Source organism: Semicossyphus pulcher, unplaced genomic scaffold (genome assembly GCF_022749685.1).
Source record: "Semicossyphus pulcher isolate SPU_LCO1_2020_fin unplaced genomic scaffold, fSemPul1.0.p SCAF_10, whole genome shotgun sequence".
Lineage (NCBI taxonomy): Eukaryota > Metazoa > Chordata > Actinopteri > Labriformes > Labridae > Semicossyphus > Semicossyphus pulcher.
The window spans coordinates 392542-415661 of NW_027211604.1; the positions used below are offsets into that span (position 1 = coordinate 392542).

The window sequence follows — 23120 nt, forward strand, 5'->3', positions numbered from 1 at the left end:
ACTGCCACTCAGCGGAGACAGATGGACAGGCGCTCCACAGCTGAAACAGAATGCCGGTAGTTGGTGTCCATCAGAGAAATCCTGGTACTGATCCGAGCTAACAGCTCATCACACTGGGCACTGGTCAGCCTGAAGGAGCTGGAAGCAGCAGGAGAGTTATTCATAGGTCTATTAATCCGTCTTCTTCAGCAGGCTGATCTTCATGGCACATCCCAGGTGCATCATGGGTAATGTAAGTAATTAAACGGTGGAGGAAGTATTCATCACTACAATGAAGGTACCAGTACCACAGTGTGAAGATACTCTGAGTATTATGAGTACTCAACGTAACTGATGTTGCAGTAATGTGTTTATTCATGTGTTTGTTGTATTTTCCTGCTGAGCTCATTTGAACTCCTTTACACTGTCTGATAGGTTAATCTGCAGTGAAGCATCATGGTCTATAAGATCCTGTTTGTTCTGTGAGAGATGTGTGTCTGTAAAAAGTGATCAGTAAAGTGTATCCAACACGTGGAGTAAAAATGATCTGATTTTTATGATTCTATAACTTTAAAAAAACAAACTCGATGTTTGTGAAGAAAAACAGGAAGAAGGTTTTTTTTGTGACTCAGTGTGAGGAAACACTTTTAAACAATCAGCACTTTTTCTGCTCCTTGTTCCACTTTACAACAGGAAGCAGAAACACACAGGAGGGGTGGGGCCAGACTGATGGTGGAGTGGGGTCACAGCCAGCACTGAGCAAAACAGCACCCCCTGGTGGTGAGACAGGGAGAAGAAAACACCTAAATCAGATGACAAACCTTTAATACAGATGAAACAATCACAGTGAGTCTGGCAGTGGATCACTCTGATAAGCTGGGACAAAAACAAAATGGCAAGCAGTTCTGTGTGCACCATGTGTTAGACTCAATGCAGCTAACATGTCATGCTAACCAGGTTCTTCAAAGAAGGTGTAACAATCGTTAGCTGAGCTTGAACGGACGAGCTAACGTCTCACCTGCTGTGTGACTCTGAACAAACTCTAAAGGGTTAAAATTGTTTTCATTTATATTCATCTGACTTTTATTAGAATAAACAGTTTCAGATATCAGATATAAAACCAATATACACAGAAACTTCAGAATAAAAGACTTCATGAGACCAAGACTGTATATAAAGATGGACGAAAATCTGCTCCCATTGTACAAAATTGATGCCAAAGTAGCCCCGTGACAGGCGCTGCCATCTAATGTAGCTGATGTCATTTGGAGCCAGAGTCTGCGCAGTAGAGATCGGCAAGTGAAGCGGCCGTAGCCACTTCCACTAACCCAAACACACACTTAACTTACCAAACAGCAAGGATCCCGCAGGCCGGCGTGTTTAACAGCAGAACAGCTTCTTGTGGTCTGAGGTTAAAGTTCACAGGTGTGGAAACTTCAATGACTGTAGTGATTGTTTTAGTTACATCTCCTCTCGCCGTTCGTCCTCCGCTCTGCTAATCAGGAACTGATCGGCTGCAGGAGCCTAATTGGTTTGTTGTTCATGTAACAAGGACATATGTTGTTGTGGTAACAAGAACATATGTTGTTGTTGCTCTCTTTGCCTGTCTCTATCCTGCATCTCCTTCTATCCCATTTTCGGCCCATCCAGTCGAGGCAGATGGCTGTTCAACATGAGTCTGGTTCTGCTCGAGGTTTCTGCCTGTTAAAAGGAAGTTTTTCTGCCAATGTGCCGAATTGCTAAGTGCTACTCATGGTGGATTGATGTTGGGCCTCTCTTTAAATAACTTAACAAAGAGTCGGTCTAGACCTGCTCTTTCTGTAAAGTGTCTCGAGATAACTCTGGTTATGATTTGGCGCTATACAAATAAAATTTGATTGATTGATTGATTGATTGAACAGAGCTGTCAATCATCATTTTGACAGCATCAAATAACTAATTAAAAGTAAACTTGTCAGAAAAATGAACACTTGGACATAAATCAGCAGGATAAGAACTAACTATAATGTTAGAAACCATGTTTGAGAAAAATTTATGGGGCGTGTATTTTGATTTTGTAGTTTGACTCATGTCCCATCTGTTAACATGGAGGAGGCGGGCTATATGACCTATACTGCAGCCAGTCGGCAGGGGGCGATAGAGAGGGTTTGGACCCATTGTTAGGGAGCTGTCATGTCAGCCATCTTTATATACAGTCTTTTGCCTGAGACACAGAAACTTCAAAATAAAAGACTATATGATAAACAGAAACTTCAGTATAAAAGCCTGTATGATACACAGAAACTTCAGAATAAAAGCCTGTATGATACACAGAAACTTCAGAATAAAAGCCTGTATGATACACAGAAACTTCAGAATAAAAGTATGAATATGATGAACATGCTGCTCAGTTCACTGTAAACACGACTGTCTCAATAATAAAACCATTGTCATATAAAAGCTCTTTTCTGTCAGCAGCCTTACAGTCAGCGCTGTGGGTAAAATAAACCCTCTGCTGCCTTGCTCAGCAGACCCTCTGTGATGATGTCATGTGATGTTTTATGAATGTTCCAGCTGGCAGGTGTACGGGGTGTAACAGCTCTGCTCTGCCTGGCAGGAGGACTGAGAGTTAATTAAACCCTCTGGCTTGTCTGTAAGGCAGCTGAGCCGCTCACAGGCAACTCTCCTCCTCCTCTTCACGTCTGCAGGATGAAGCAAGAGGCTCTTCAGCTTCCTTTCTGTCCTCTGATGATGTCACTTCCTGTGCTCCTGGTGCATCCTGGGACGGCTGAGGGCTGCAGAAACAAACCTCATCTTCATCAGTGTTAATTACTTTCTTTAAGGTTTTTAGTTACTCAGTGATAAAGAATCGTCAACATGCAGACACTAAAGTAAAATGATCAGATTCCAGATTTTCAAAATAAAATAACATTCAGCATAAATCTGACTTATATGTGTTTTTTGTATTTAATCCATCAAAACAGTTTGATTTGTTCTCTAAGGTGTTCTCACCTGACTGCGTCCAGCGCAGCGCCGCCACTGGTTTCTATGGTGATGTCAGTGATGGGTATGATGTAAGTTCCGTGGGAGGGGCCTGCCTCCTGTGGCTCCGCCTCCAACAGGTGAACATTTGCCTGAGGGGTGGGGCTTCCTGTGTATGTGTTGAGAGTTTGACCGTGTGTGTTCCTCTCTCTGAATCTAACAGCAGGACTGTTGCTGTTCAGAAAGCTGTCAGTCAGCTGGAGGTAACGCTGACAAACAACAAAACAACGTCAACAACCACGACAATGTCAACAACATTAGAAATAACATCAACAACATCCTAAAGCGATTCTGCACCTTCTTGTAGTCGTCAGTCAACATGTTGCCCACGGAGACGACCAATGAGGAAAAAGCAGGTCTGGACTTCGGTTCCTCCTCCCAGCAAAGTTTCATCAAATCAAAGCTGAGAACAGAAAACAGACACGTCAGATGGAAAGGAACCTTTGACCTCTGACTCCCAGTGTCTCATGTTAAATACATACATGAAAAGGTCAGTGTGAACATGGCCGAGGGTAAACTTACTGTACACCAACCCTAACCCCCCCCCCTCCCAACAATGTTATTGACTGTTCATCTTGCTAGCATTAGCTTTCAGGCTAACATCAGAGCTGAAGTGTTGTTAAGAGCTGAGAGGACTTCAAATATTTCCAGTTGCCAAGTTGTAGCTTAGAGCCGTTCTATTTCCTGGAGTAGTGACGTTTCCATTAGAACCTTCTGGGAATGTTTGTTTCAGGTCTTAGTCAGACCCTGGGGTGTTACCAGGGAAACTGAGTTATTGCTTATATTTTAACCACAGATCACATAAAGAAATAAAGTAATGGGCTGTGTCTGAAATCACTCATTCCTCCACTCCTTCCTGCTCTCTGTGCTGACGTTATAGTGAGCTCATCAGCACAAAAAAATGACGTCATTGCTGTCGCACACATGCCCGGGGATCAGTGATAAATGACACCCTGAATTTCAGTAATAACTTATATTGAGTGTTTTCTTATATTGAAATATGACAAATATAAAATGTATATTGCAAATTATATAATGAAATCAATGTTTATTCAGCAATATCAGTACTAATGCAGATAAATTGTACCTATGATGAAATGACACATCACAATAAGAAGATGGCACAGCACAGCACGGCTAGGCGGCAAAAGACCCGATGTTCCCCTCAAGCTCAAGAGAAGGAGAAGCCTAGCGGGGAAGAACGCCTCAACAGGAGAAGACACTACAAACCCGTCCTTCCCTTGACCATCACCGGGAATGTAAGATGTCTTCCCAGTAAGATGGACGAGTAAGCGGCGTGCACCTGAGGAAATTTCAGGAATGTAGCATCATGATGTTTAGTGAGACCTGGCTAACGGAGCTAACACAGGACACCAACGTTGCCCCGGATGGGTTTCAGCTGATGTGGGACAACAGGAAGAAGGACAGCGGTAAGAGTAAAGGCGGGGGACTGGCTGTGTTTGTGAACGACAGATGGTGTAACCTGGGCACATCCCTATTAAAGAAAAACTCTGCAGTAGCTTTTACCATGAGGCCCCCCTGCCCATTCCATCCCGCTGCAACCCCCACTGTCTGCACCCCCTGCTGACTGCAACACCTCTACCTCAACTCCCATCCCCACAGCCTCCCCACAACACCCCTGCACATTCACTACTCCTCCTTCCCAGGACCCACCCCCACTTGCATCACCACCAGCACACAGTTCCCCTGCTCCAACCTGTCCATTTCAAAAAGACAGGTAAAAAAGGTGGAGAGGACTGGAAGCACTGTGAGAATTTTTATTTCTCCAGTGCTTTTAACACCATACAGCCAATGCTTCTGAGGGACAAGCTGGAGCACACAGGAGTGAACCATCACCTCAGATCATCTGGATTATCTCACCAACAGGCCACAGTTGGTGAGGATGCAGGACTGTGCGTCCGACGTGGTGGTCTACACTATGACGGCCCCGCAGAGGACTGTACTGGCTCCCTTCCTCTTCACCCTCTACACCGAGTCTCCACCATTGTCAGCCTCATGGGGATGATAGGGAGCTCAGGGAACTGAAGCAGGACTTTGTGGACTGGTGCCGGCGGAACTGCCTCCAGTTAAATGCAGGGAAAAACAAAGAACTGGTGGTGGACTTTTGCAGCCACAAACCCATTCCTCTCACATCGGTGAACATCCGAACATCCGGAAGGAGATTGAGATTGTGGACTCCTACAAGTAGCTGGGTGTTCACCTGAACAATAAACAGGACTGGACAGAAAACATTAATGCAGAGCAGACTCCATCTGCTGAGAAGATTCAAGTCTTTTGGAGTGCAGGGAGCTATCCTGAAGACCTTTTATGACTCTGTGGTGGCTTCAACCATCTTTTATGGAGCATCACGGATGCAGACAGGAAGAGATTTAACAAACTGGTGAAGAAGGCTGTCATCTCTCATGGAGAACACTTCCCACACCCTGCATGGCACAGTAACAGCACTGGACAGCTTCTTCAGTGACAGACTGCTTCACCCGCAGTGTGTGACGGAGAGATACCACAAGTCCTACCTTCCTGCTGCAGTCAGGCTGTTCAATCCAGTCTGTCAACATGTAAACGTGTGTATGTTAGCTGTGTGTCGTACATGTCGCGAGGAGCATTGTCGGGACGACTCATCCTATATCCTCTCTTCAGAACAGAAAAAAACTCCTGAGTCATCAGGAGGTCCGGGTACGGACTAACACCTGGAACAGAAAATACACTGGTTACACTGGTGTGTATGCTGGTCAGACTGGTGTGTATACTGGTCAGACTGGTGTGTATACTGGTCAGACTGGTGTGTATACTGGTCAGACTGGTTACCCAGAGAAAAGATCTCCCACAGCAGGACTCCATAGGACCAGACGTCGCTCTGAGAGCTATAAATGTTGTGGAAGATGCTCTCAGGTGACATCCACTTCACTGGCAGGAAGCTCTGAAACCATTAAAACAAGAATGACGTCATCACAGAGATCCAGGTGAGACAGGTGACGAACACACATTCGTTTCTCTGTGTGACTCACGTTTCCTCTGGCAATGTAGTCCTTGTCTTTCTGCAGATCTCGGGCCAAACCAAAGTCACAAACCTTCAGCAGCTTCCCCTCACACACCAGGACATTCCTCGCTGCCAAGTCTCTGTGCACGCACTGTTGACACACAACACGCAACACAACATGTGTCACGTACCACGAATCCATAACATGAACATGCTACACAACATGAACTTTAGAAACAACATGCCATATGAGCACACAACAGGACATGTGAACGTGCAATGGGAAATGTGAACATGCAACAGGATATGTGAACAGAACATGTGAACATCAACAGGACTGTGAACATGTAAAATCAATGATGTATTGATCATATATAATTAATCGGCGGTCGTACGTTTCTGGAGGAGAGGAAGTCCATGGCCTTAGAGATCTGGTAGGAGAAGCTGAGGAGGTCGTTGAGGCTGAGGAGTGGAGAGTCAGAGAGGAGCAGGGGCGCCTCCTGCTGGTCTGAAAGAGAACGACGAGTCACATGTCTGATTGTATTCACTCACATATATTCACAAGATCCACTACCAGTCAAGAGTTTGGACACACTTTCCCATTCACTTGTATGAGAAAATGTGTCCAAACTTTTGACCGGTAGTGTACATGTGTATTTTAAGTGTAGTACAGATATAGTGTACTTCAGACGCAGTACTTGTACACAGCGTACTAGAAGAAGAAGATGAAGTTATTCCTAATTAATCCCCCAGGAGAAATTCAAGGTTTTTACTCATATGCACAAACAGGGCCCAATGGACATGTTTAATGGAGAGATGTCAGATTGAGGGGTTGCACATGGACATGCGCCCCGAGTACTTTGGGATTTGGTGCCTTGCTCAGGGACACCTCAACAGTGCCTAGGAAAGGAACTGGCACCTCTCCAGGTAGCAGCCCCAATTCCAGACTTGGTCCCAACAGACTGAGCTACAGCCTACCCCATGTATACCCCATACTACATGTATCACCTGGTGGCGTGTAGGGCGTCTCGTAGACCGCGGGTTCGATGTCGGCATAGCTGAGCTCCTTCATGGCGACGTACTGAACCTCTTTATTCATGTCCATGTAACCTCCATCACTGTCACTGCAGGACGAGAGACACTCACACAGTAAGGAGAGAGAGCGAGACGGAGAGAGAGAGGGGGGTCAAATACTCTGTGTGTGTGCTGACCTCTTGGTTGTGTTGCTCTGTAGGAAGGTGTGCTTGTTCCTCGTCAGGTAGTTCACAAGGTCTCCATGACGACAGAACTCAGTGATCAGGTAAACAGGACCTTTAAAAACACAGAGGTAGGTTTAAGTCAGGATTAAATCAAGATTAAGTCAGGATTTAGACAGGATTAAATCTTCACCTCCTCTAGTGCAGGCTCCGAGCAGGTTGACAACGTTCAGGTGAGGACCGAGATGAACCATTACTTTCAACTCTGACATCAGCGTCTGAACCGCCCCATTGCTGGCTGAACACACACACACACACACACACACACACACACACACACACACACCTCCTTCAGTCTACACCTGCTCTTTATACAACGTGTCCTCAAGTAACTTATGAATAAAATTGATGATGATGAACCTTTTACAGACAGACAGACAGACAGACAGACAGGTACGTACGTTTGACCATCTTCACGGCCACTTTAGTTGTAGAATGAGAGTGAAGCAGACCAGAGACGGTCGCCTGGACAACACGACCAAACGCACCTGAACCAAGTACATGGCCTGGACACAGACAGGTTGACAGACAGACAGGTAGACAGTGGGTAATTGTGTTCTTTGATCTGTCTCTACCTGATGACATGTCTACCTGTATTGACACAGACTCTGAGACTCTCAGAACTCCAAACTCTGGAACAAAGTACAACCTGATAGAGCAACCCTAGAGCACTGATACTACCTGTAGAGCACTGATGCTACCTGTAGAGCACTGATGCTACCTGCAGAGCGCTGATACTACCTATAGAGCACTGATGCCACCTGCAGAGCACTGATACTATCTGTAGAGCACTGATGCTACCTGCAGAGCACTGAGGCTACCTGCAGAGCACTGAAGCTACCTGTAGAGCACTGATGCTATCTGTAGAGCACTGATACTACCTGCAGAGTACTGATACTACCTGTAGAGCACTGAAGCTGCCTGTAGAGCACTGATACTACCTGCAGAGCACTGATGCTACCTGGAGAGCACTGATACTACCTGCAGAGCACTGAAGCTACCTGTAGAGCACTGATGCTACCTGCAGAGCACTGATACTACCTGCAGAGCACTGATGCTACCTGTAGAGCACTGACACTACCTGTCTCTACTGACACTACCTGTAGAGCACTGATACTACCTGCAGAGTACTGATACTACCTGCAGAGCACTGATACATACCTGTAGAGCACTGATACTACCTGCAGAGCACTGATGCTACCTGCAGAGCACTGATACTACCTGTAGAGCACTGATGCTACCTGTAGAGCACTGATACTACCTGCAGAGCACTGATGCTACCTGCAGAGCACTGATACTACCTGCAGAGCACTGATGCTACCTGTAGAGCACTGACACTACCTGTCTCTACTGACACTACCTGTAGAGCCCTGATACTACCTGCAGAGCACTGATACTACCTGCAGAGTACTGATACTACCTGCAGAGTACTGACACTACCTGCAGAGCACTGATACTATCTGCAGAGCACTGATGCTACCTGCAGAGCACTGATGCTACCTGCAGAGCACTGATGCTACCTGTAGAGCACTGATACTACCTCTAGAGCACTGAAGCTACCTGTAGAGCACTGATACTACCTGTAGAGCACTGAAGCTACCTGTAGAGCACTGATACTACCTGCAGAGCACTGATGCTACCTGCAGAGCACTGATACTACCTGCAGAGCACTGATGCCACCTGTAGAGCACTGACACTACCTGCAGAGCACTGATACTACCTGCAGAGCACTGATGCTACCTGCAGAGCACTGATACTACCTGCAGAGCACTGATGCTACCTGTAGAGCACTGACACTACCTGTCTCTACTGACACTACCTGTAGAGCACTGATACTACCTGCAGAGCACTGATACTACCTGCAGAGCACTGATACATACCTGTAGAGCACTGATACTACCTGCAGAGCGCTGATACTACCTGTAGAGCACTGATGCTACCTGTAGAGCACTGAAGCTACCTGTAGAGCACTGATACTACCTGCAGAGCACTGATACTACCTGTAGAGCACTGATGCTACCTGTAGAGCACTGAAGCTACCTGTAGAGCACTGATACTACCTGCAGAGCACTGATGCTACCTGCAGAGCACTGATACTACCTGTAGAGCACTGATACTACCTGCAGAGCACTGATGCTACCTGCAGAGCACTGATGCTATCCGTAGAGCACTGATACTACCTGCAGAGCACTGATACTATCTGTAGAGCACTGATGCTACCTGCAGAGCACTGATGCTACCTGTAGAGCACTGACACTACCTGTCTCTACTGATACTACCTGTAGAGCACTGATACTACCTGCAGAGCACTGACACTACCTGTCTCTACTGATACTACCTGTAGAGCACTGATACTACCTGCAGAGCACTGATACTATCTGTAGAGCACTGATGCTACCTGCAGAGCACTGATGCTACTGTAGAGCACTGACACTACCTGTCTCTACTGATACAAACCTGTAGAGCACTGATACTATCTGTAGAGCACTGATGCTACCTGCAGAGCACTGATGCTACTGCAGAGCACTGACACTACCTGTCTCTACTGATACTACCTGTAGAGTACTGATACTACCTGTAGAGCACACAGTGATATGTACACAGTGTATCAGCATAGTAACAGAAGAATTTAATACACTGATTAGTCTCATATTGGATTTGGACTAGTTTGTGATGAAGTTAGCATTAGATTGAGATTAGTTTATCATTAGTTTAGCATTAGTTTGAGATTAGTTCAGCATTAGTTTGAGATTAGTTTATCATTAGTTCAGCATTAGTTTGAGATTAGTTTAGCATTAGTTTAGCATTAGTTTAGCATTAGTTTGAGATTAGTTTAGCATTAGTTTGAGATTAGTTTATGATTAGGGTTAGGGTTAGTTTGAGATTAGTTCAGCATTAGTTTGAGATTAGTTTATCATTAGTTAGCATTAGTTTGAGATTAGTTTAGCATTAGTTTAGCATTAGTTTGAGATTAGTTCAGCATTAGTTTGAGATTAGTTTATCATTAGTTCAGCATTAGTTTGAGATTAGTTTAGCATTAGTTCAGCATTAGTTTGAGATTAGTTCAGCATTAGTTTGAGATTAGTTTAGCATTAGTTCAGCATTAGTTTGAGATTAGTTTAGCATTAGTTTGAGATTAGTTTGGCATTAGTTTAGCATTAGTTTGAGATTAGTTTATCATTAGTTCAGCATTAGTTTGAGATTAGTTTATCATTAGTTCAGCATTAGTTTGAGATTAGTTTAGCATTAGTTCAGCATTAGTTTGAGATTAGTTCAGCATTAGTTTGAGATTAGTTCAGCATTAGTTTGAGATTAGTTTAGCATTAGTTCAGCATTAGTTTGAGATTAGTTTAGCATTAGTTCAGCATTAGTTTGAGATTAGTTTAGCATTAGTTCAGCATTAGTTTGAGATTAGTTCAGCATTAGTTTGAGATTAGTTTTAGATTAGTTCAGCATTAGTTTGAGATTAGTTCAGCATTAGTTTGAGATTATTTTGGAATCCGTGTAGTTGGTAAAGTAGTACCTAGTACTACGTTGTCTCGTGGTACTTCCCAGGTGGAGTTGTAGGGCAGGTGGGCGGGGTCAAGGTAGGTGTACTGCTGTCCGTCAGCACTCACCGACTCTATCACCTTCCAACGAACTTCATAACTAGGTTTCTAGCAAACAGGAAGTGACCCGAAAAAAGTCCTCATGTCAGTTCTACTTCAGAGGTACTAAAGAGGTACTACTGAGGTACTATGGAGCGGTTCATAATGCAATAATGGTCGTACTGACTTTTCTCCAGAGGATGATGAGGATGATGAGGAAGATGATGGCGAGGACGACCAGGACCAGAACTGCTGCCAACACAGCCACCTGAGACAGGAGAGCTGGAGACAGGTAGAGAGAGAGACATGAGAAGAGATACAGGTAGAAAGAGAGACATGTGGGGAGAGAGAGAGAGAGAGAGAGAGAGAGAGAGAAGAGAGACAGGAGGAGAGAGAGAGAGAGAGAGAGAGAGAGAGAGAGAGAAGAGAGACAGGACGATAGAGAGAGAGAGAGAAGAGAGACAGGACGATAGAGAGAGAGAGAGCGAGAGAGAAGAGAGACAGGACGAGAGAGACAGAGAGAGAGAGAGAGAGAAGAGAGACAGAACGATAGAGAGAGAGAGAGAGAGAAGAGAGACAGGACGATAGAGAGAGAGAGCGAGAGAGAAGAGAGACAGGACGATAGAGAGAGAGAAAGAGAGAAGAGAGACGGGACGATAGAGAGAGAGAGAGAGAGAGAAGAGAGACAGGACGATAGAGAGAGAGAGAGAGAGAAGAGAGACAGGAGGAGAGAAAGACAGACATAGTGTTATGAAAAATAAAGGAACTCAAATGAACAATGTTCATTTTTGATACTACAGTTCTGATACTACAGCACTGATACTACAGTACCAGTACATACAGTTGGAAACTATCCGCAGGTCTCGGGCTCGACGTCCTGCAGAGTTTTTGGCCTCACAGCGAACAGCCGACAGAGAGATGAGACTCTGCAGAGTCAACACACTGCGTACCTGCACAGGTGACACACACACACACACACAGAGCTGTCAATCATCTTCATGTGCTGTGTTCACAACAGAAGAGAAGAGAAGTCAATACTTCATAAACACAAGCTGTGAATATTCATGCTTTCATTTAATCAGTCAAAACGTTTACCATCACACCATCATTATCTCTCCTCTCCTCCAATGATGACAGCACACTGATTATGTCACTGATTACCTGGGGAACCCCTCTCCCCTCCACCTGTGTGGTGTTCTCCTGCAGAGCTCCATCCTCAGAAGATGCTGATAACCTTCTCCAGCCGCCTGTCAGATTGTTGCACCTGCAGGACACAAACACCAGTTACTATGGCAACAATTCTACACTGTGTACACAGGTGTATGTGTTGTTGTGTGTGTGTGTTTACCTGTGTGAGCTGTGACAGGTGTACCAGGTGACAGATGGGGGCGGAGCTCCTTCACTAACACACAGCACTGCCTTACTGCCCAGCTCTGACAGAGAGGTGATCCTAGGGGGCGCTACAGACACACACATTAAACACATACACACATTAAACACACACATACACACACATACACACACACACACACACAAACACACACACACACACACGCACGCACGCACGCACGCACGCACGCACGCACGCACACACGCACACACACACACACACACGCACACACACACTTCCTGTCTCTCTTAATGACCTTTGACCTCCAGATTGAAGACGATCTCTTGCACGTCATCGTCATTGGAAACGGTTGCAGTATAACTTCCTGTCTGATCCAACTGGACTCGAACCAACGTCAGCGTGCTGACATACCTGCAACCAACCAATCAATCAATAAATCAACCAACCAGTCAATCAATCAACCAATCACACTGTCTCTGGCTTACTGGCTTCCTTTCAGGTGCGTGGTGGTAATGGAGCTGCTGTCTGTAGCGATGGTCTGGTTGTCATTGGTCCAGAGGACTGAGGGGGTTGGGTGGGCGTCAACCTCCAGCCTGAACTCCACCGTGTGATGAAGGAGGGATGACAGGTTAGTCTCACCTGAGGGCCAGAGGTAGACATAACCCTTCTCTGCAAAGAAAGAGGCAGGTTACCTATTAGTCTACTTGTCTGTCTGTCACTTGTCTGTCTCTCTACCTGTCTACTACTACCGATTTGCTGTCTGTTTTTCTACCTGTCTGCCTGCTCACCCAGTACGGTCACTGTGATGTTTTTCATGACGGTTCGTTCCTGCTTCGTCTCCTGCACTGCACACACATACACACCTGCAGGAAACACAAACATCACCATGGTTAACAATAAAAACAAACCTTTGTTCCCTGTCTGTCAGGCTGCGCTGTCTGTCAGGCAGTCTGTTTGTTCCCTCAGCACGGTCTGTAGGCAGTCTGTTTGTTCCCTCAGCACGGTCTGTAGGCAGTCTGTTTGTTCCCTCAGCACGGTCTGTAGGCAGTCTGTTTGTTCCCTCAGCACGGTCTGTCAGGCAGTCTGTTTGTTCCCTCAGGACGGTCTGTAGGCAGTCTGTTTGTTCCCTCAGCACGGTCTGTCAGGCAGTCTGTTTGTTCCCTCAGGACGGTCTGTAGGCAGTCTGTTTTTTCCCTCAGGACGGTCTGTAGGCAGTCTGTTTGTTCCCTCAGCACGGTCTGTCAGGCAGTCTGTTTGTTCCCTCAGGACGGTCTGTCAGGCAGTCTGTTTGTTCCCTCAGCACGGTCTGTCAGACAGTCTGTTTGTTCCCTCAGGACGGTCTGTCAGGCAGTCTGTTTGTTCCCTCAGCACGGTCTGTCAGGCAGTCTGTTTGTTCCCTCAGCACGGTCTGTAGGCAGTCTGTTTGTTCCCTCAGGACGGTCCGTAGGCAGCCTGTTTGTTCCCTCAGCACGGTCTGTAGGCAGTCTGTTTGTTCCCTCAGCACGGTCTGTAGGCAGTCTGTTTGTTCCCTCAGCACGGTCTGTCAGGCAGTCTGTTTGTTCCCTCAGCACGGTCTGTCAGGCAGTCTGTTTGTTCCCTCAGCACGGTCTGTCAGACAGTCTGTTTGTTCCCTCAGCACGGTCTGTCAGGCAGTCTGTTTGTTCCCTCAGCACGGTCTGTAGGCAGTCTGTTTGTTCCCTCAGGACGGTCTGTAGGCAGTCTGTTTGTTCCCTCAGCACGGTCTGTAGGCAGTCTGTTTGTTCCCTCAGCACGGTCTGTAGGCAGTCTGTTTGTTCCCTCAGCACGGTCTGTCAGGCAGTCTGTTTGTTCCCTCAGCACGGTCTGTAGGCAGTCTGTTTGTTCCCCCAGCGCAGTCTGTCAGGCAATTAGTAAATCAGCACATACCAGAATCGGCCATGGTTGCCGTGGAGATGTTAACGACGGAGCGGATCTGATTTTGCAAAAATTCTGTCAGAGGCTCGATTTCCTGAAACAAAAGAGGAAACAGTTAATGACCTGAGGGATCAGACCATAGACTGTATAAAAAGATGGACGACATGACAGCTCCCTAAAAGTGAGTCCAAACCCTCTCTGTCGCCCCCTGCTGACTGGCTGCAGTATAGCTCATAAAGCCCGCCTCCTCCATGTTAACAGATGGGACATGAGTCAAACTATAAAATCAAAATACATGCCCGATACATTTTTCTCGAACATGGTTTCTGTCATTAAAGTTATTTATTATCCTGCTGATTTATGTCCAAGTGTTCATTTTTCTGACAAGTTTACTTTTAATTAGTTATTTGATGCTGTCAAAATGATGATTGACAGCTCTGTTGACCAATTCGGCTCCTGCAGCCGATCAGGTCCTGATTAGCAGAGTGGAGGACGATCGGCGAGTGGAAATGTAACTAAAACAATCACTACAGTCATTGAAGTTTCCACACCTGTGAACGTTAACCTCAGACCAACACAAGAAGCTGTTCTGCTGTTAAACACGCCGGCATGCGGGATCCTTGCTGTTTGTTTGGTAAGTTAACTGTGTGTTTGGGTTAGCGGAAGTGGCTACGGCCGCTTCACTCGCCGATCTCTACCGCACAGACTCTGGCTCCATATTACGTAGCCTTCGCAAGATGGCAGCGCCTGTCACAGGGGCTATTTTGGCATCAATTTCGTACAATGGGAGTAGATGGAGACGTGTTGTCCATCTATATATATAGTCATTGGATCAGACATACAGCTGGATAGAGAGACAGGTACCTGTCTGCGGGGAAAGTTCCAGGAGAAGAAGACGAGCTCTGTGTCTCTGACGGTGCAGTTCACTGTGAGGACCTCCCCCTGCTTCAATACTGCACTCAACACAGACAGTTCCACCTCCATCTGCTTAGACACTGAGAAACAGACAGGTGGAGAGACACAAACAACACTTGTCCAATCTAGTCTAGTCTTGTCTTGTCTTGTCTTGTCTAATCTAGTCTAGTCTAGTCTAATCTAATCTAGTCTAATCTAATGTAATCAAATCTAGTCTTGTCTTGTCTAGTCTAGTCTAGTCTAGTCTAGTCTAGTCTAGTCTAGTCTAGTCTAATGTAATCAAATCTAGTCTTGTCTAGTCTTGTCTTGTCTAGTCTAGTCTAGTCTAGTCTAATCTAGTCTAATCTAATGTAATCAAATCTAGTCTAGTCTTGTCTTGTCTTGTCTTGTCTAGTCTAGTCTAGTCTAGTCTAGCCTAGTCTAGTCTAATCTAATGTAATCAGATCTAGTCTAGTCTAGCCTAGCCTAGTCTAGTCTAATCTAATCTAGTCTAATCTAGTCTAATCTAATGTAATCAAACCTAGTCTAGCCTAGTCTAGTCTAGCCTAGTCTAGTCTAGTCTAATCTAATCTAGTCTAATTTAGTCTAATCTAATGTAATCAAATCTAGTCTAGTCTAGTCTAGTCTAGTCTAGTCTAGCCTAGTCTAGTCTAATCTAATGTAATCAGATCTAGTCTAGTCTAGCCTAGCCTAGTCTAGTCTAATCTAATCTAGTCTAATCTAGTCTAATCTAATGTAATCAAACCTAGTCTAGCCTAGTCTAGTCTAGCCTAGTCTAGTCTAGTCTAATCTAATCTAGTCTAATCTAGTCTAATCTAGTCTAATCTAATCTAGTCTAATCTAGTCTAATCTAATGTAATCAAATCTAGTCTAGTCTAGTCTAGTCTAGCCTAGTCTAGTCTAGTCTAGTCTAATTTAATCTAGTCTAATGTAATCTAATCTAATGTAGTCTGATCTAGTCTAGTCTAATCTCTAATTCTAAACTCTTATCTTGTCTTGTCTTGTCTAATCTAGTCTAGTCTAGTCTAGTCTAATCTAATGTAATCAAATACAGTCTAGTCTACCCTAGTCTAGTCTAGTCTAGTCTATTCTAATCTACTCTAGTCTAATGTAATCTAATCTAATGTAGTCTGATCTAGTCTAGTCTAGTCTCTAATTCTAAACTCTTATCTGACATATACAATATAAATTCTTCCAGGTAAAGTATCTCCTTACCTATGACGCTGAAGACGTGGTACACCTGTGACTCTCTCTCTTCGTCTCCGCGGGTAGCCAAGCACACGTATGACGTGTCGTTCAGGCGACCCGTGAAGCCTCGGCCTGGCTCGTATGTCATCCCGGTCACAGCTGTCCGGTCAGGGCGTTCGAACAGTGAGACGTTGAGGCGTGGGTCAGACACCACGCAGGGGACGGTGTCTTCCTCCGCCTCCTTCATCACCACACCTGGACCAAGCGAGACGAACCATTGCTCCGGACCTAAGGGGGGACAGGTGGGAATGAAGACAGGTCTCACAGGGAGGACAGACAGGATCAGTGAGGTGATAATATCAAGGTCACCTTGGCCAGGTATGAAAATGTCGATCTCTCTGCTCTGAGAGGACGATGCCTCCTCACAGGTGTATCTCCCAGAATTCTTCCAGGTGGCGTTAAAGAGCTGCAGAACACTGCTGGACCCCTGACTGTCCACGAAGACCCCGCCCACCTCAGAGTCCTGAGGGAGCCGCCATGTCACCTGACTCCACCCAGAACACACCTGTAGAAACAGACAGGTACCTGAACAAACCTGAAGGGACAGGCAGGTCATGTACAGACAGACAGGTACTAGAACACACCAGCAGAGACAGACAAGTACTAGAACACACCAGCAGAGACAGACAGGTATCTGAAAACACCTACAGAGACAGACAGGTACGTGTACAGAGAGACAGGTAACAGTGCAGACAGACAGGTATTACTGACCACAGTAAAGTTAGAGTTGGAGTCAAGCAGAACTTCAGAGGATGAAGGCTGCAGCTCCAGACAGACGCCCCCTTCAGGAAGAACCAGGAACACACCTGCAGAGAGACAGGGTCAGACAGACAGGCAGAGGACAGACAGGTATCAGTCTACCTGTACAGTGTGACAGAGGTTTAAATGTTGTTACCTACCCAACAGGAAGTGCAGCACGTTCAGACTTCCTGTTCTTCCTCTGATGGATGCCATCATGGCTGACGATCCTGAACATCAACAACACAGAAGGGAGAGATTTCAAAGTAAAAGTCTAATTCTGATGTCTAACAAGTGAAGGTATTTCCAATGAAAAGTGTTGCTCTATAGTCCAATTGCATCACCTGTCATCAGAACAACAACACACCCTGATCGACCCCTGATCGACCCCCGATCGACCCCTGATCAACCCCCGATCGACCCCTGATCAACCCTCTAAAACTCACTGTTTTAACACATTTTAAAAGATTTTAGATTTAACTTCCTCATTTTTACAGTGCAGGTTTTTTGTTAAAGCAGCTGATGGCTGTGCAAAACTGTGTCTTTAAACTGGACAACAATCAGCAGCACCAGATGTTGTTGTTGTTGTTGTTGTTGTTGACACTGTGACGCTGGAGGACTCTAAAAGATATAAAGTTTTAAAGCTTTAGACGTCTGTTAAATCATTCAAACCATGATGGTTGAAACAGACACATTCCTCTGACGGTGTGTGTGTGGGTGTGTGTGTGTGTGTGTGTGTGTGTGTGTGTGTGTCTGTGTGTGCGTGTGTGTGTGTGTGTGTGTGTGTGTGTGTGTGTGTGTGTGTGTGTGTGTGTGTGTTTTCACAGGGGCATTTGGGCTTTTTCTTCTTCTTCCAGAGGAAAAAAAGAGAGTGCAGTCATCCAATCGAATCTTTCCCCTGGGATCTGGGCCAATCAGAGGCCTCGTTGGTCCTGTGAGGGAGGAATGTGAGCCGACCACCGAAGAAGAAAATAAACAGCAAAGTATTTCCTGTGGGCAGCTCAGCCTCCGCCAGAGGAGCACAAACCTCCACACTCCTATTCATGTGCTGTTAGCATGCTCACACCACACTGTTAGCATGCTAACATTAACTATAGGTTCACCTCAAATGAGCAATAACACAGCTGTTGGCTGATGCTAAACTAGCTGCTGGGTATGCTAAGCTGGGTCAGATGTTTGTGGTCGATTTAAGGCTCAGAGTTATCAACAACGTGAACAGGAAGTTAAAGGAACTACACAGATGACAGGAAGAGGGCGGGGCTTAGGGTGCAGGGGCTGGAGAGAGGACATCTGGTGGACAGGTGTGGAATAGCAGAGAGATGAAATAAGGTATTTAAGGTTTATTATCAGTGATGAGATTATTTAGCAGCATGTACTCACTGACATCATACATTCTACTGCTGAATGAGCACTGTCACTTTAATGCTTTTATTTTGATAATCACACTTTGTACTTTAATTTTAATAGTCATATATAGTCATATACTCCCCTCCTCCCTCCAACCAGCCTACTAAACACCTCCTCCAGCTGAGCTATGTGTTGAGACCAGGTAAAGCTGTAGATGTTACAATGTTTCAATTTCATGTAGCAGACGCTTTTGTCCAAAGCGACTTACATCTGAGCGTTAATACAACACAACGATCAAGACAGGAGGGGGCGGAGTCAGTGAGAGCCAACACACAGCTTCAAGTGCGACCGGACACTTTTTTTTTTTTTTGTGAGCATCATCCGCAACATCAACAATATCAATATAGTTCGTCGTCATCATCAACATGAGAATCCTAATCAACATAAACAGCATCCTGGATGTCATCATCATCAGTAGCATCAATCTCATTAAGGTCACAGGTGTTCATAACGAGCTGGGTCTTTAGCTTCTTCTTAAAGGTGAAAGGGACTCTGCGGACCAAATGGATGAGGATGAGGGCGTTCAGGTAGGCAGGAGACGTTTTTGTTGCTCTTTGTAAGCGAGCGACAGGGTTTGAATTTGATGTGATCGGCGACTGGGAGCCAGTGGAGGGATATGAACAGTGGAGTGACGTGCTGTTTTGGGTTGACCAGTCGCGCTGCTGCGTTCTGGATCATCTGCAGAGGTTTGAATGTGCAGGAAGGTCTGCCAGGAGGGAGTTGCAGTAATCAATGCGTGATATCACGAGAGCCTGTACCAGCAGGTGTGTTGCATGCTCTGACAGGTGGTGTCTGATCTTCCTGACGTTGTACAAGGCAAATCGACATGACCGAGCACTCGAGGCCACATGAACCTTAAAGGTTAGCTGGTCATCATGACGCCCAGGCTCCGGGCAGACTCAGTGTGTATGAGTTCAGTTTGTCCAAGCTGGATGTGGATCTGTGGTTGCAAAGAGGGACTGGCTGGGATGACGAGGAGCTCAGTCTTGGATAGGTTGAGCTGAAGGTGGCGTTCTTTCATCCATTTAGAGATATCAGCAAGGCATGACGAGATACGTGCCGAGGCTGTAGTGTCGTCTGGTGGGAATGACAGTAAGAGCTGGGTATCGTCCGCATGGCAATGGTATGAGAAACCATGGGAGTGGATGATTGCACCAAGTGAGGTGGTATATAATGAGAAGAGAAGGGGACCGAGCACTGACCCTTGAGGCACCCCTGTGGATAAGCTGTGGGGTTTGGACACTTCTCCTTTCCAAGATACTCTAACAGATCTCCCTGAGAGGTCGGACATGAACCAGAGGAGGGCAGATCCTCTGAGACACCAAGCTCAGAGAGAGAAGAGAGGAGGGTTTGGTGGTTCACTGTGTCAAAGGCAGCTGACAGATCTAGCAGCAATAGAGCTGAGGACTGTCCAGCAGCTTTAGTCAGACACAGTGATTCTGTTCCCGACAGTAGTTACCTGATTAGGATACAAAAAAAGGCAGCTGCGCTCTGTAACGGATAGGTAATTAGATTACAGAAACATTTAGTAAGAATGGGGTTTACTAGCAGGATTATCATTTTTAAAACATTTTAAAATGAAGACGATATAATACCAAAGATGCTCTATAACGTCTCATTTCTACACAGTCCGTCTGACCATCTCTGATATACCATGCACCTGCGTGAACATATTACGACACTTCACGACACATAAGTGTCACAACATCGCTCCTCAAAGTTGCATCAACAGTCACTGGTTGCCATGGCCTTTGGTGAAAACAGTTGCTGTATTTGAACCATACTATCCTAGCAGTACGTCTTGATGTGGCCCAAATGTTGTCTGTAGTATGCAAACAAAAGCAAAATGTACAGTGTGCCAAAAATACCCGGATTTCGTACTGATTCGGACACTATTCCAGTATGCATCGGACCAGTCTACCTCGTCTATCGTATCCCACAATGCAAAGCGCTGGAACGTCACAGTTGAAATGACAGGGATGGCAGCAGAACAGCAGAAGGGGGCGCTATAGCTAAAGAAGCAGCGGTTATTGTTTACTTCCGCCTGGCGTAGCATACTGCAAAATTCATTTGAAAAGCTCCTCCATACAACAGACTGCTGCTGAACGCAGTGTGCAGTATACAGCATGCAGCATATAGTATATAGTACACCATTTCGAATACAGCAAATGCTTTCACTGGCTGGAAATGGGAGCAACATCACAGTACAGTGCAAGTTCTGCCCTCCGGCTGTCATTATCCAAGGACTCGACAACTAATTTAAAGAAAGATTTACAGGTAAGACCAACCGCTAATGGTTAATGTTAGCTAAGCGGTCGTCTTCTCTTCTTTGTGACTCTGGTGATGACCGCGGCCAGGATGTTGGTAAAAACATAAGCTCCAGACTGGAATAAGTTCATGACAGTTTACTTGTTTACGTGTGAAGAACAGCACACTTAAAGTACATTTAAATGGGCATTATTATCACTTACAATTTTGTACTTTACAAAAGTAATGAAATGTCTTTTGTTATACTTGGATTAGGTTACTGGTCACATTTTTAACAGGTAATTAGAAGCTGTACTGGAATACTGCAGGTCGATGATCATCTGTACTTTTATGTATCAGTGAATCGTAACGGTTATCTGAGGACTCGTACAGCAGGTCTACAGACTGAGCTGATGACACTTTGATGCAGTAATGTTACCTCTGACAGGTGAGGACTCTGTGTACTGACAGTGTAACCGCAGTACTTCATGGTAGAACACAGTCGAAGGAATTCCTTGACTCAGCAGGTTCAGAGGACGCTGGTCATCACAGAGACAGAGTTAAAGACTGAAGGACGAGAGAGAGACGAGTTTGTTCAAACCTGATGATGCTGCTGCTCTTCATCCGTCTTCTTATCCTATTCTTATTCCTCCTCTTCTCTTTGCATTTCTCCTGGTATTTCTTCTTCACTACAGTTCATACCAGACGAAGGACGAATGGAAACAACAGACTGAGTCAGGGAGAGAGAGAGAGAGAGAGAGAGAGACATTCACTCACAGTGAGAAAGAGAGCCAACGTCTGTTTTCAATCTGCCTCTCTGTCGTTTGCCCTCCCTCTCTCTCTCTGACAGGAAGTGAGCTGAGTCCAACACACACACACACACACACACACACACACACACACACACAGACAGTCAGACTTGACAGTAAAAGCCAGTGGAAACTCCCTAAACAACCGTGTGTGTGTGTGTGTGTTGTTTCATCAGTTCCTGTTTGTTCCTTTTTTATTATTTTTTTGCCAAATATAGTTTTTTTGAACAGACATAAATCACCTGAAGTCTCTGCAGTGTGAAGTCATTTTTGACCACTAGGGGTCAGTAGCAGTGTTGTAATGCTGTTGTTACGCTTGTTTAACAGACCAGTTTCAGGCCGGTTTCAGACCAACAGGAGACAGAGTGAGGACAGAGCAGGAGACAGAGTGAGGACAGAGCAGGTGACAGAGTGAGGACAGAGACCAACAGGAGACAGAGTGAGGACAGAGACCAGCAGGAGACAGAGTGAGGACAGAGACCAGCAGGAGACAGAGTGAGGACAGAGCAGGAGACAGAGTGAGGACAGAGACCAACAGGAGACAGAGTGAGGGCAGAGACCAGCAGGAGACAGAGTGAGGACAGAGACCAGCAGGAGACAGAGTGAGGACAGAGCAGGAGACAGAGTGAGGACAGAGCAGGTGACAGAGTGAGGACAGAGACCAACAGGAGACAGAGTGAGGACAGAGACCAGCAGGAGACAGAGTGAGGACAGAGACCAACAGGAGACAGAGTGAGGACAGAGCAGGAGACAAAGTGAGGACAGAGACCAACAGGAGACAGAGTGAGGACAGAGACCAACAGGAGACAGAGTGAGGACAGAGACCAGCAGGAGACAGAGTGAGGACAGAGCAGGAGACAGAGTGAGGACAGAGACCAGCAGGAGACAGAGTGAGGACAGAGCAGGAGACAGAGTGAGGACAGAGACCAGCAGGAGACAGAGTGAGGACAGAGCAGGAGACAGAGTGAGGACAGAGACCAGCAGGAGACAGAGTGAGGACAGAGCAGGAGACAGAGTGAGGACAGAGACCAGCAGGAGACAGAGTGAGGACAGAGACCAACAGGAGACAGAGTGAGGACAGAGCAGGAGACAGAGTGAGGACAGAGACCAGCAGGAGACAGAGTGAGGACAAAGCAGGAGACAGAGTGAGGACAGAGACCAACAGGAGACAGAGTGAGGACAGAGCAGGAGACAGAGTGAGGACAGAGTTCAGCAGGAGACAGAGTGAGGACAGAGACCAGCAGGAGACAGAGTGAGGACAGAGCAGGAGACAGAGTGAGGACAGAGTTCAGCAGGAGACAGAGTGAGGACAGAGCAGGAGACAGAGTGAGGACAGAGACCAACAGGAGACAGAGTGAGGACAGAGCAGGTGACAGAGTGAGGACAGAGACCAACAGGAGACAGAGTGAGGACAGAGACCAGCAGGAGACAGAGTGAGGACAGAGCAGGAGACAGAGTGAGGACAGAGACCAACAGGAGACAGAGTGAGGACAGAGACCAGCAGGAGACAGAGTGAGGACAGAGTTCAGCAGGAGACAGAGTGAGGACAGAGACCAGCAGGAGACAGAGTGAGGACAGAGACCAACAGGAGACAGAGTGAGGACAGAGCAGGAGACAGAGTGAGGACAGAGACCAACAGGAGACAGAGTGAGGACAGAGACCAGCAGGAGA

At 46.1% G+C, this 23120-nt stretch overlaps 1 protein-coding gene across 3 annotated transcripts; it reads right to left on the bottom strand.

Moving 5' to 3' along the window:
* Positions 1-823: 823 nt before the first annotated feature.
* On the bottom strand, positions 824-21369 carry LOC138601754 (platelet-derived growth factor receptor beta-like). 3 transcript variants are annotated; one of them, XM_069672930.1, is made up of 26 exons: positions 21242-21369; positions 17148-17216; positions 16960-17054; positions 16558-16753; positions 16216-16476; positions 14950-15038; positions 14098-14179; positions 12981-13055; positions 12678-12861; positions 12488-12603; positions 12190-12301; positions 12003-12105; positions 11683-11791; positions 11029-11123; positions 10778-10910; positions 7656-7760; positions 7388-7492; positions 7210-7309; positions 7007-7122; positions 6394-6506; positions 6027-6149; positions 5827-5938; positions 5609-5708; positions 3298-3403; positions 2971-3209; positions 824-2753 (listed from the first exon to the last, which is right to left on the bottom strand). In XM_069672930.1, exons 2-26 carry the CDS (start codon positions 17203-17205, stop codon positions 2630-2632), a joined length of 3051 nt encoding a protein of 1016 aa, XP_069529031.1. In that variant the 5' UTR covers positions 17206-17216; positions 21242-21369; the 3' UTR covers positions 824-2629. The 3 variants fall into 3 exon arrangements, 2 of the variants coding, with proteins under 2 accessions (XP_069529031.1, XP_069529022.1); XM_069672921.1 differs by having other exon boundaries at positions 14950-15080; XR_011309182.1 differs by lacking the exons at positions 824-2753; positions 2971-3209 and having other exon boundaries at positions 3326-3403; positions 4858-5708; positions 14950-15080.
* Positions 21370-23120: the final 1751 nt, after the last annotated feature.

What these genes read in the sequence shown, in the direction of transcription:
- LOC138601754 (XM_069672921.1), bottom strand. Translation starts at nt 17,205, where the DNA reads ATGATGGCATCCATCAGAGGAAGAACAGGAAGTCTGAACGTGCTGCAC. An exon ending in CCTGCGGATAGTTTCCAACT is followed by an intron (nt 11,124 to 11,682) that starts GTATGTACTGGT and finishes ACCTGTCTCCAG; the next exon opens with CTCTCCTGTCTCAGGTGGCT. An exon ending in GACGCCCTACACGCCACCAG is followed by an intron (nt 6,507 to 7,006) that starts GTGATACATGTA and finishes GTTCTCTTTCAG; the next exon opens with ACCAGCAGGAGGCGCCCCTG.